Genomic DNA, 13,838 nt, shown 5'->3' with positions numbered 1-13,838 from the left:
ACCACTTCTGCCGGACTATCACGAGCGTGTTTTTCTACTTGTTTCACTTACAGCTTGGATACAGCTCGCGAGGTCAAGGAAACCGAAGCAAGCGTTGCGATGTTTGCTGACTTCGACGAGGAAACTAACCTCGAAGGGAGAGACGAAAAAGAGAGAGAGAGAGAGAGAGAGAGAGAGAGAGAGATTACCCAAAGGCAATTTTGTAGAAATGAGAAACCTCAAGTTTCGCGAAATAATTTGCGCGAAACTTCCCCGAAAAGTGGGTTAGATCGGAGTCGCGTCGATACCTTCGGTTTCGGCCGTCTACTTATCGACACCCTCGACTTGCCCGAGGAGGCAGCAAGTTGCACGTCGATCCAACTCGCTTGTCCAAAGTAATAGAGAGACTCATTACGAGAGAGCGGCGACTCACCTGCTGGAACGGCGGCAACTGCAGCAGATCTCTCTCCTCGGCGGCGGTAACTTCGAAGGTGGGGGCCGGCTGGGGCGGGTAGATGCTCCCCTTGCCAGGGTACGAGGTGCTCCGGCGAAACTTCACCGGACTGATGCAGGATGGATGCGCCGCCTGACCGGGATGACCCGGAAACGTCGGGCTCGGCTTGCGACCCTGAAGGCCGGCCGCGGCCGCCACCGCGGCGGCGGCGTGCAGGGACGAGTGCAGCGGCGGTAGATTCGGCACGGATCTGCCGCGGCTCCAGGGTGATAGGCCGGCTGGGCTGGCGACCGCGGCTGCCGCTTGCGGGCCCGCGCCCCATTGCTGAGGAGCTTGCGGCCCACCTGACCATGCCGCGTAGCCTTTGCCGGGCAGGTAGACGCCCGGGTGAGACGTCGGCGGCGGCTGTTGCTGCTGCTGCTGGTGCTGCTGTTGCTGCTGCTGCTGCTGCTGTTGCTGCTGCTGCTGCTGCTGCTGCTGCGCGGACGACACCTGAAGACCACCGTGCCTGGTGCCAGCAGGTGCGCCGGCGTTGCCGTGCTGCTGCTGCTGCTGTTGTTGCGGGAAGTTGTGACTGGCCGTGATAGCGCGTCGGGTGCCGCTAGAGACCGCAGCGGCGCCGCTGCTGGCGAAGAGACCCGCGGGCCCACCGGTTGGGAAATTTTGGAACGCCGCGATCGAGCCGTTCACCGGCAGGGCGTGCAAGCCGCTGTCGTCCGGCGCGGACCAGAGACTGGGCACTCTGCCGGGATCAGCGAAGCCCTGCAACGCCGACGACGTGCTACATGAGATGTCCTTGTCCGTGGAGGATGGTGTGGTTGGCGTGATCGCGATGCTCTCGACCTCGACCACGTCCTTGGATTTGTCCTGACCGGCCACAGCGTCGAGCGCGCTGCTCGGCGAGAGCGGGGCCGGCTTGCCGGCAGCTTGCTTCTCGATCAGCAGATCGTCCTGCATCGTGGATGTCGCGATGGTAACGGCGGCGTTTACGTTGCTGCTGCTATTCTTGTTATTGTGGCTGTGGCTGTGGCTGTGGCTGTGACTGTGACTGTGGCTGTGGCTGTGGCTGTGGCTGTTGTTGTTCTTATTGCCGCCACTGCTGGTGATGCTGCTGGCGACGGTGGAGCCGTGGAGGGTGTTGCTACCGCTCGTGCTGCCGAGTCTCGGGCCGGTCAAGGTACTCGAGAAGAGACTCGTCGTGCTGAAGTCCCCCATAAATCACCGGGACTTCCGGTCACCGATGCTCACGTCCGTCCGCGCGATGTTCACGAGCGTCGCGGTAGCCGACACTGCAGCAGCTAGGCCCCTCTGGAAACTTCCTCCCTTCCGCTACTCCAGGTCCCACCGACACGGAGCCCGTAACTCGCGAGTCGGCTGCTCGTTGTATTCGAACGCGAGAGGACCGCGCGCGTCCTTCACGTAGTGTGTTCGCCGTCGTTTCTGTCCGGCACGAGAGCCCGCGGCACAAACTATCGATCGACGGCCGCACGCGTAAAAACAGCCACGGCGAGAGGTCCCGGAAACTGAAAGAAAGACCACGCCGCACGATGATCCCACCTTGTCGCGTGTCTTCCCTTCTGCTCTTCTGCTCTGTCTTCTCTCTCTCTCTCTCTCTCTCTCTCTCTCTCTCTCTCTCTCTCTCTCTCTCTCTCTCTCTCTCTCGCCCTCTCTCTCTCTCTCTCTCTCTTTGTCTCTCTCTCCTACCTTTTATCTATCTCGTCGACGGTGCTTCCACGTCTCTTATCACGTTCCTCCTTCTATTTTCACGCTCGCTCTATTTTCCCGAAGACCCACGACGCGCGTAATCTCTCCTTCTCGACAACGTTCGCGCTCGCCCGTTTTTTCCCTCAGCCCGACACTCTCCTCTCTGTCCCTCTCTGTCGTACTCTGTTTTCGCCCAGCTCGCGCGAACGCTCCTCTAGATCTCGCGAACGCCACGTCGCCCAGGTACGATTCGGCAGCGACTCTGTCCCCGTGGCATCCTCTTGGCTGCCGGAGAGCTCGCAGCCAGCTCCTCACTCGGCGACGCGCGTTGTCATCGTCGATCGCGGCGCTCTGCGAAGCGCTGCTCGTTGCCGCTCCTGGCCTGCCTCCCCCGCGTTCGTTCGATCGTTCGCTCGCTCGCCCGCTCGTTCGCCCGCTCGCTCGCTCACCCAAGCGCCGTGTTCCGTTCCGCCGTGTGCACGACGTTCGAGGTTACCCCCTGGCAAACATAATTTCGATCGTCACACCGCTGCTGGACCACTTGGAATCCTCCCAAATACGCAGCGCAGCGCGCGCGCGACCTTTTGCTTTCCACTACCACTACACACACGCGACTACGATACGAGGTCGCCCCGCGGATGGTATCGCGGCGAAGGAGGAGACGGAGGAGGTGGAGGAGGAGGGCGGAGAGGAGGCGGAGGACGGGAGAGGAGGGCGGGAGGAAAGAGTGTGTATAGCGTACACGATATGTTTTACCCCCACGAGAGACGACGAAGCCTGACGGAGGAAGCGATCGCGTGTCCTTCGCGGCCGATCGCGGGCGACTCCGACGCGGTCTCTACTCACACTGAACCCGCGGATTCACCCCAATCGTACGCGCGAGAGAGAGAGAGAGAGAGAGAGAGAGAGGGAGGGAGGGAGAGAGAGATAGAGAAGAGAGAGGGGTGGCGGCGTATACGAGGAACGGCCAGGTTTCGCCGCGGCCAACACTCGCGGGACGACAGTCGCGTGCAGTCGACGCCGATCGCCGATTGTTCCGCGCTGTTCGGCGATATCGGCTGCTTGACTGACTGACTGGCTGGCTGCTTGGCGCGCGCGCGCGATCGATCGATCGCCGATAAGCTCGTTGGGTGTGTGTGTGTGTGTGTATGTGTATACGTGCGAGACGCGCGGCGGACGGAGAGGTGAGAGAAACAGCGAGCGACAGAGAGCGAGCGAGAGAGAGAGAGAGAGAGAGGAGGAGGAGAAGGACTCGCCGATGTATATTTGTTCGCGCGCGCACACGGTGAGTCTCGCGGAGACACTGACGAACGCGAGCGCTAGCCCGAAACCGAGGAGCGTAGCGTAGGCGCGCGCGGGGTCAGGTCAGGGTTACTACCACCGTCGGCGCGTTCGCCGACTGTCTCCTCCGGCCGGACGACGCGGAGTCCGAAAGCCGCGCGGAGCGGATTCACACACTGCGGTATATAATCCACGCGACGCACCTCGTCCTCCTGACGCGCGCGCCCGGGCGCTTCGTTCTCTGGCCGCACGTCGTTCTACGTCGTCACTGTGTCGCCGTCGCCGATATGCTTACACACGGCATAGCGCACCACCTCCTCGACCGCGCACGCACGCACGCACGCATGCACGCACGCACGCACGCACGCACGCACGCACGCACGTCGTCGTCGTCGACGTCGTCGTAGTCTCCCACCTCCTCTACGACGAGGCACGACGGTCTAGCGCCGCCACCGTTAGCATATTTTCCCTACTTCTGTCGGTGGCTCTCGTCTGTCGGTTCGTCTGTCTGTCAGTGCTCGCCGCGCGTACGCCCTCGCGCCTCCGTCGGTCGTCGTGCTCCAACTCGTCCAACAGTAGAGGGAGACGAGGAAGCTGCCGGAGGAGGTGCAAAGAGGAGGTGGTGGTGGTGGTGGTGGTGGAGGAGGCGGAGGAGGAGGAGGCGGAGGAGGAGGAGGAGGAGGAAGAGGAGGAGGTTGTAGTGGTGGCGGTGGTGGTGGTGGAGGAGCGGGATGAGGAGGAGGCGATCCGGATAACTTCAGCTAGTAGAGCGCGTTTCGACGAGGTGGCTTCGTGGTCTCTCCTCTGCCGTCGCTGCTGCTGCTGTTGCTTCTGCTGCCACCGCTGCCACCGTCGTCCTCGTCGCCGTCGTCGTCGTGTGTACCTCTGGCGCGCGCGCGCGCGCCGCAGCGGTGCAATTCGTGCGTGCGTCGTGCCGACTTTTCGAACACTGCGGCCGCGTCGCGGGTCGAAGCATGCCACAGCCCGCTCGGAGTGGAGACGTCTCAACCGCGTGGAAACCGTGCACGCTCGGCGATCTTCGCCCGGCCACCGAGTACGCAACGTGCACTCCGACGCTGTTGTTCCCGGCCTCGCACTCACGTCGTCGCCGCCGTCGTCGTCGTCGTCGTCGTCGTCGTCGTCGTCATCGTCGTCGTCGTCCTCGTCGACCTCGCCGCCGCTGCGTCGGCGCCGCTCACGCAGGCGCCCTCACGTCCACGTCGCCACCGCCATCGTGGCCACACCGAAACCACCACCGCGACGTCAACCCCCTTTTCCTTCCACCTCCCCGCGCGGTGCCTCCGCGCCGCGCTTCCCTCTTTGCAACCCTCCACAGGGTGCCGTGAAAGTATCGAGTCTCGAGCTCTCTCGACTACGACTCCTCTCTGTCGCGAGTTTGCAGCGGAATGATTCAGCATCGATCAGCGGATTCAGACTCGGCTGCAGAAATCGCGGATGGATCTCGCTGTGGAGATCTTAGGATCGATGGAGCGCGAACGGATGCTCTTGCGTTTCGCGTTTTCAGAACAATCTCGAAGCAAGCACACCGAGCCACCTGCTCCCGTCGATAACGCCCTTCCTTCACTCCGCCCGAGCTATTTACGTCATGAATGAACGCCGAGAAGGTATATACGCGATACAACAAACGGGAATAAACAGACTCTCTTTTGCGTAGAGATTTCTGCCATCTACCGTAGACGATCCATAATCCGCGGTAGAATTTGAGGTGAAAGCTCTGTTTTACTACATTTCTCAATTTTTTTTTCCCGTTTTCAATTTCGTAGTTCCTTTCTATTTTTTAATCCGTGTTGTTACTCGAGACTTGTCACACATGTAAGATATTCGGCTCTGAGATTTTAGAACTTCGGTCCCCCGGTTGAATCGTTGTCACATAAATATTAATTCAACTCGGCACGCTCAAAGTTGCAAACGGAATAACACCTCAAATTCGTAGAGTTCATTGGTCTCTTAAAGTTGATTTTATGAAATAATGGACTCTCTCCTTTGTTCGCCGTCTAAACTATGTTCTTTACGCGCAAAATTCGAGCTTAAGATTCTATCATTAAGAAGCCGTGGATGCATCGCAAACACACGAGAGAACTGACAATGTGCCTGGATTTCGTCTTCGAAGAGAATCGAATTCAAATTCACGACATCAAGTTCGCGATCGAAATGTCACCGAGTTAGCCTGAGGACACCCGGTATACCCCTTCCACCTTCGGGAACTCGAACCTTTCCCAACAACGATCGACGCAAGCGCTGCGGTGGCTTGATAAGCGGTCGCTCGATAAGAGCGGAAAGAATTGCTCGGTTATGTACCGACGAAACAGAGTGAGAGAGAGAGAGAGAGAGAGAGAGAAAGAGGATCGAGTCATGTGGTACACGGAGGATTAGAGAGCGGGACGTAAATAAAAATATCACGACGTGCAATTTATAGCAGTGGATAACAAGGATCGCGTGCTTGAAAGAGAAAAGAAGGTGGAACAGAGTACACGCCGCCACCTCTCGCTCTCACTCCCGCTCTTGTAACTGTACTTGAATCTCGTGTACCTTCTTAGCTCGGGGTATCCTCTTACGGGGCGACGGGCTGCCTCCGTCGGAGGCTACAACGCGTTGTAAATCTCTCATGATTTAGCCGCGAGATGCAAAGTTTCGGCGAAACTTCCGAAAGCGGCCGTGCTCCGATTTCAACCAAACTTAGTAAAAAGCTATGTTATAAGTTAAAATGGAAGGTTACAAAAGGATTTCTGGCGACTCAAACGTTAAGTGGTTTTTTTAAACAATTTTAAGTTGATTGGTACTTTTATCATATTTTATGTCCATTGAAACTTAAACACGATTAACGCAATCGGCGGCAACAAATAAAAAAAGTACCAAAAAGATTTTTTACAACTCAATATATTGGCGGAGGCAGAAAGGAGACATTGGAAGTGGAAGAGGGAGTACGCGTAGCGCGCCGTGCTAAACGCACTTGTAACTTACGCATTTACAAAACTTTTTTGGTCAGTGCAGCACGCATCTGATCTAACACGTAAGTTCCAAGTACGTTTAGCAGAGCGCGCTACGCGCACCCACCCCCCACCTCGCCCACTTACCTTTCGCCCCATACCCCCGCCCGTTCACCCTCGTCACAATATGCAGTGCACGAATGCACATGCTAGTGCAGTGAATAGCACTACGCACGCGATCGTTGACTACGCTTTGTTAACTTTGAATCTAGACATAAAATAGATATAAGATATGATATAAGATAGATATAAAATATAATAAAAATACTGTTCAACTTAAAATTGTTAGAAGAAACCACTTAACTTTTGAGTCGCCAAAAATCCTTTTATAACCTTCCATTTTAACCTATAACATAGCTTTTCACCAAGTTTCGTTAAAATCGGAGCATGACCGCTTTCGGAATAACAGCCAAAGTTTTTATATACGCGGCGAACGTCGCGCTACGCATTCTTACAAATTTGCCGAAACCGTACCCCCGGATGTGACTTACATAATGAAGAGATTAAATTGTCCCTGCGCGCGATACAGTATCCTTGTCGAACGCGAAAGTAATGAGAGTTTTCCCGGACGAATTTCATCAGACTGGTAGATAATTAAGGGATGATCATTTCCGTGTCGACAATATTTTTGGAATCGAGCTACTAAATTATGACTAGGTTTTAATTTAAATCCAAAATAATTGAGCTCATTGCAAACCGTGTCGAGCTTATATTACGCGCTGTGAAAAATTGAAGTCGAACGGTCGAGATTGATCAATGCAACAATGATGGGTCACCAGATATAAGTTAACTAATTATGTGCAATACGATATTCAGAGACGGAATAACAATGGTCAGTGCAAATTGCATTGACCTACGATTATCGGTTATAAAAACAGAATTTGCGAAAAGCCGTAAAATGATAGATGCGATAAAATCGAGCCACCGATTGTAAATAAATAAAATATGACTGATAAGGTTTTAAGACACAATGATTTACGGCTACTAGTTACACAAAAATTAAAGCCGAAAAATCGAGATTGATCGATGCGAAAATGATGGGTCACCAGATATAAATTAACTAATTATGTGCAGTATGATATTAATTTAGAGTTGGAATAACGATTGTCAGTATAAATTGCATCAATCTACGATTATCGCTTATGGAAATAGAAGCTGCGAAAAATCGAAAAGTGACAGATGCGAAAATGACGATAACCATCAAAGTAACAAAATGTAAATTTTTAATCTAGACGCAAAATAATTAAATTCGCGTCGAAAATCGTGCGCTTTATGAAAATATAAGCTACGAAAGGTTGAAATCAATCGATGCATAATGTGGAGTCGTCAAACATAAGCTGTCCGAATATCTACGATACCTGTTTAATTTTAATAAAGAAACAGGATATGATTAATTTCGTATGAACAAAGCTTTATGCATAGCCGAGTTACAAATTATAACATTTGGAAGGCAAATGTAAAATAATTTACACTTGCTCGTAGAAGCGCAACGCTGATTTACCGCTGATTGGAAATTCAAATGGTCGGACGTTCTAGATGAAAAGTGTGCCATCGAAATAGTAATATCAATACGTAAAAATAATGAATAATAAAAAATACAAAAGGGATAATACAACTTATATATTGATGCAATAGAAATGTAACTTATGCATATGCTCTTTTATGATATTTTTATACATGATATAAATTCGAGAGTGAGAGGGAAAGAGACATACATATATACGATTCGATACGCAGAAATGTCGCGGGTATTACTTGCAGTAATTTCTATTCTGTATTAATATTTACCAGTATTTTTTTCTCAGCGTGTCCAAAGTGGAGCATGAGTTTCAGTTCCGGAGCTCCTCCATAACAGGGAGGAAAAGGAGGGCAATATTTCTTCGTACATCGGATAACGAGATGATACTCCACGAGATTTCCACTTCTCGCACTCATTCATTGATATTTCACTGCAGAACACGCACTAAACTCTCTTTCGGCACTGCCGACGACATATTTGCGCGCACGACACACAGATACAACAATACGAAACTCGCGCCGCCATCATGGCGCCACGAAGGCCCGATGCTTCGCTCAGCGTTTCCAACGTCCCGATCCGCAAGATATTCCTTCTCGATTACGACATTTCGTGACGATGGACGCGCGACACTCACTTTCGGCACTCCCGGTGATAATTTGCGCATAAGGCTCGCCTTTTGTGGCCGAAATAACGGGAGGGACACATCGAGACTGGGATCGGATATACAAAGTACGCGCGCGATCCTTCTCGAAACTGTATGAATATCGCAACATTTGCGATTCCTCGAAGCGCGTGCCGACCAATCGCAGCGAAGTATACCTTTTCCAGAAATGCCGTTGGTCGACATGCGCAACTTGTTTCGGGCAATTCCGACGTCCGAAATATTGACAGGACATCGTCTACTTCCTTATGTTAAGTACTCTGCGATCCCGATGATGACTAATGCGCGAGATTCAGTGCTCCACAAGAAGCAAAGTGCAGCGATTGAAATCCTGAATGGCGTGTCGCGATATCTCATTCGGCGCTTTTTACCGTGAGATTCGCTTTCTCGACTTGTTCAACAACGCTTCGTCATGAGCACACAAACGGGCGATACCCATTTTTGGCACCCCTAGCGATGATCCACGCGCGAGATTCACTTTAACCGAGAAAAAGTCACTGAGAAGAAAGACGTGCAAAGGTTTATCTGTGCTCGAACTGTTTCGTGACTGGTCGAACACCGCGACGACTGAGTTTCGCGAGACAATGATTGGCTCGCCGCAGCGCGAGGCGACCAATGACAGTGTTCCATTTTCTTCGACGACGTCGCGAGTTCAAATATGTGAAATGTTCGAGACGATGCTGATTTTCGAGATTTTAACAGAATACTATCCATTTTCTCCTGCTATGAGTAGTCGCTATCGTCGGCGATGACTTACAAACGAACTTACGAAGTTTTATCTCGGCAGTCAATGAAACAGCGCGGTGATTTGATTTCTGGACTGTCATCGCGTAACGGTCGTTTAACAGCATTCCACTCGACATTATTGACGACTTGTTCCTCGATAGCTTCTTTGATTACTGTTCGACGATGCTTCGCGATGCCGAGCGGACGATACTTATCTTCGATACTCCTGGTTGTAATTCACGCGTGAGATTCACCTCCGGCGAGTCGAAATCGCGGCGGGTACGGACCAATTTGGGTACGAACACAACTACCAATGCAGAAGGGTCATAGGCCGCTTTTAGCCGAGCCAAGTGCGAAGCGTTCTCTGTACAACCGTGCATATGAACTACGATGCCAATGTCCACGATTTTTTAGCAGTGATGAGAATTCAGTGACGGGCTTGCCAGCAGAGAAGAACCTGAGAGTGGCCAACACGGCGTTTTCGGCGATGCCGAATTTCCGCACTAGAGACCCTACAATAGAGAGTCTGGACATCAGAGCTTCGGCGCAATTGGTTCACGGATCGGTGGCCTGAAAATGGCGGCACTAATAGAAAACCTTGCTTACTTAGCGCGAACGGGTAGATAATGTGGATGTCGAGTAATGTGTCTTCTGGATAGCGTCATATATTATTTTATTTAGCATTAACACATGAAAAGTAAAGAATTTCATAAACGAATATTTCGAAATTCAATATTTATAAAAAAAATGTAATATATTTCATGAATTTATACAGAGAAACATATATGGGTCCATACCCTAAACTTAATTTTATTGATAAAAGTACCTGTAAAAATGGCTTATAAAGCTTCTAATTGGTTATAACTAATTTTTAGAGACACTTTGATAAAAGGAAGGTTAAAGTATGGACCTTAAAATCAATATTTCTATTAATAGAATATAAGTGAAATGTATTGTGGGAATAAGAGAAATAATACAATAACATAACGAAATATAAAATATATAATATATTTAATGCAGAATATTTATAACAATAATATATACAAGGTAATATATGGTATATTTATATATAGGGTGTCCCATTTTAACTTTCGCATTAAAAAATTTCGAAAACTATAAAAGATATTAAAAAACGCTTCGTGGAAAACATGTTTTCCATGATTTCGAAGGGAAAAAAGAATGGGATTATCAGTTTTTTATTTGGAGGGCATTTTCAAGGTCAGTCATTTTGAAGGTCAACTTAATTTTCTAAAATAGAAAGCTTAATTTTTTATTATATTTTCTTTTTCTACCAATTAATTTTACCAATTAATTTTAACAACTTTTGTCTGAAATATTTTTTTATTTGCCTAATATTTTTTGAAATATTTAAGGAAAATTTGGTAACTTTTCAACATTTAACTTACGATATCTCGTTAATTATTCGTCGAGAGAAGAAATAGTATTAGACTTTTTTACTTTATTTACTGTCAAGAATATATTACTATAACAGTGCCCTAACTTTTGTTAATTTAATTTTGAAATTTCTAAAGTCGATAAGTTAACAAAAGTTAAGGCACTATTATAGTAATATATAAAGTTAGAAAGGAAATATTCACAACATTGTAATTCTATTAATAAGCACAAACAAATATTTTCCTCATTTTTAATATTACATACCGTTATTTATCATTGATTAATATATAAATGATATAAATAAAACTTCTTTTTCGTAGCAGGTAAATTGAACTGATGACGTTTTCTCCCACCTTTGGCCTAAGGCTGTTCTTTTCAACTGCTGAACTGATATTTTTTGTACCATTGTGCAGCTAAAAAGAACACACTGAGTCGGCCATTTTCAGGTCGTATCCAGACTCTCTACTATAGGGTCTCTATTCCGCACGGGAAAGGGCGCCATCTGCATCCATTTTAAGAAAGGAACTACGTTACTACGTACACTTTCAGGTCTCGGCGGTAAAACCTGCATGTGGTGGGAGTCCGTGCTACATTCACTTCAGGCGGTTTATGTCCGTGCTACGATCATAATAGCGCACTTGACAAGCATGGTCTCGCACATTGTTATGCGTTTGTAACATGAATTAACATGTTAACTTTTAAGTAACCTGCACTTTTCGAATTTTGTATTTTTTCGAATTGTGCTGCATTGTGCTACGTTTGCGCCGTATTGTGACGCAATCTGCAACTCTGCAACTCAAAGCATACTCAAGAAAATTAAGGAATACTAAAAGAGGAGGGTCCCTAAAGCCTGTTTTCGGCACCCTTCCAAAATTGGACCAAAATGCAGTTCTTGTCTGCTGTGTCGATCCCGGCTGGCTATCGTCGCGTCTTCGCAATCGCCTAAAAGTACGAAAAAGGTCGCCGAAACGTTACATGGTACATTTAATTCTCTCCGCTCGGGATACGATAACGATAAGACGCTAGCAACCGCAAGACGAATAGCTCTCTCCTTTTTCGGAAACCTTGTAGTCTCATTCTTAGTGGGGCGACTCCTCTTTCCCTTCGTTCCTCTCTTACCCAAATGGGTCGGGAATCCTTCCGCGAAATCGTAGCTTCCAGGCACAAAATTCAACATCTTCAACGCTATTACAAACTATGCTGTTGTATGAAACTTGTATTGCTGTCAGTTGAAAATCTTTGTCAGATGTCAACAAATGGAAATGGCGCCAATGACGCGGTTTGATGGTAACTACACTGACAGCTAGGGCCATCTATGGGCAAATTCCGGTTTCATATTTACAGACCTGGTATAATGATCGTTCATTAACGTCAATATCTTGATGCCGATGAAAGAAACATACATAGCCATCAATCGAATTATTATGACAATAGTTGGTTCATGGCAATGATAAAGCACTTCGAGTTACTCCTCGTCGTTAGTATTAACGATAAGGAACAATTTAAAGTGGTTTATCATTGCCATGATCCAACCATTGTTGTAATAATTCGATTGACGACTGCGTTCTGTACGTTTCTTTCGTCGGCATCAAGATTTCATATGAAAATAATCCAATGTTTATCTAAAAAAATCCAATGTTTATCTATGAACTTATTTTATTTACAACATAAAAACTTTAAAGTAATTTACAAGCACAGAAATAAACTGTAAAGTAATTACCTATTATTTTGTTTATTTAACAAGCTTACCAGAATCGTAAATTCATTTACCTTATCACACAATATAGCACTAATGATCGCCTTTCTGCTCCAACAAGTACAATTGCTTCTTGACATACTGCATTACAAAATTCACATTATCCATAATAATTATTAATCTTGCACTAGTGTTTATTGCACTGAATTCATAAAGATAAATATAAGACATTAAACACAAAAATAATTTTAATATCTGTATTAGTTTTGCAATTGGTTGATTTCTTTATGCGTTGTACATTATGGGCCAGAGCACAGACTTCTGCATAACGCATAATACACAACGCATAAGAGAATCAACCAATCAGAATTCTTCATTTCTATCCTGAGGAGGGAAATGAAGAAAACTAATTGGTTTATTCTCTTATGCGTTATCGCGATAAGCTGATCATGGTGCCGCGGCACTTCACCGCGATGACAGTTTTATTTTTATAAGCGACACGAAGCCGGCCGCAATGCAGCATCGAAACAGCTTCAGATTCAGAAATGCGTTGTACAACGCACTTTAATTTTATGTGGTCTTGAGAAACAGATATGTTGAATATTTTTGCATTTTCGGGTTGCAGATTTCTTGATCTCGACATTGGCTATACCAATTTTTGTTAATGAGGGCTCAATCGAAAATTTATATCGACATTTAATAAGAAAAATGTCATTATATTTTTGAATACTGCTTTAGTTTCTAAGATTTTTTACAAAATATATCAGACGACGCGAACTTTCCTGTAAATATTAGCGGTAGCGTCATGTCCCATCACGTTCTACCATATTGACATCGATCGATATTTCTTTTTATAATACTCAACGTACATAATGCTACCGCGTCGCTTGATTAAAGTTATTAAGCATGAAGTATTCATATCCATTAGAATTTAAATCGGCATCCTGCTACTTTTAATAATTAGTTTGATAGTTAACTGAAATTGATGAAAATCATCATTATACACGTTCTCTTTACACAAATTTCTTGCAGATTACCATCTGCACTTATTTTCAAAATGGAACTACTTAATTGTAATTGTTTTCTGGCATTGTTAATAAAATAATCGTGTCCGCGCTATCAGTGCAAATATCAGGGAAAAAAGATACGATCCTTGAAAACCTATGAAATCTAGGAATTTCTGGTCTATTTAACAATCGTTCAGAATCGCTTCTTTTAACATATTCTTACGAATATATTGTTAAATATATATTCATATAAAATATCTCCGATACAAATATGAAATTATATTTTTAATAAAAATAATAATAAATTTGCGCATATATAAAGAAAAATAGAAAACAGTCATAGAAATCAATCATAGAATTCTCATAGCTAAATGTCAGATCTGCAATATTATCTGAAATCTATTAGAA

At 47.0% G+C, this 13,838-nt stretch overlaps 1 protein-coding gene across 3 annotated transcripts in view; it reads right to left on the bottom strand.

Annotated features, from left to right (window-relative positions):
- orb2 (cytoplasmic polyadenylation element-binding protein orb2) overlaps window positions 1-4,041 on the bottom strand; it is a 262,489-nt gene extending 258,448 nt beyond the window's left edge. The window contains exons 1-3 of one of the 3 annotated variants that reach the window (XM_025304151.1): window positions 3,714-4,041; window positions 2,138-2,636; window positions 413-1,956 (exon numbers count right to left, since the gene is read on the bottom strand). In XM_025304151.1, coding sequence (XP_025159936.1) covers window positions 413-1,648 — 1,236 coding nt within the window. In that variant the 5' untranslated portion in view covers window positions 1,649-1,956; window positions 2,138-2,636; window positions 3,714-4,041. The other 2 variants (XM_025304150.1, XM_025304152.1) reach the window with 2 other exon arrangements.
- Window positions 4,042-13,838: the final 9,797 nt, after the last annotated feature.

The sequence above is a fragment of the Harpegnathos saltator genome, unplaced genomic scaffold, assembly GCF_003227715.2.
Source record: "Harpegnathos saltator strain DR-91 unplaced genomic scaffold, Hsal_v8.6 scaffold59, whole genome shotgun sequence".
NCBI lineage: Eukaryota > Metazoa > Arthropoda > Insecta > Hymenoptera > Formicidae > Harpegnathos > Harpegnathos saltator.
This window is presented reverse-complemented; position numbering and strand designations above follow the sequence as displayed.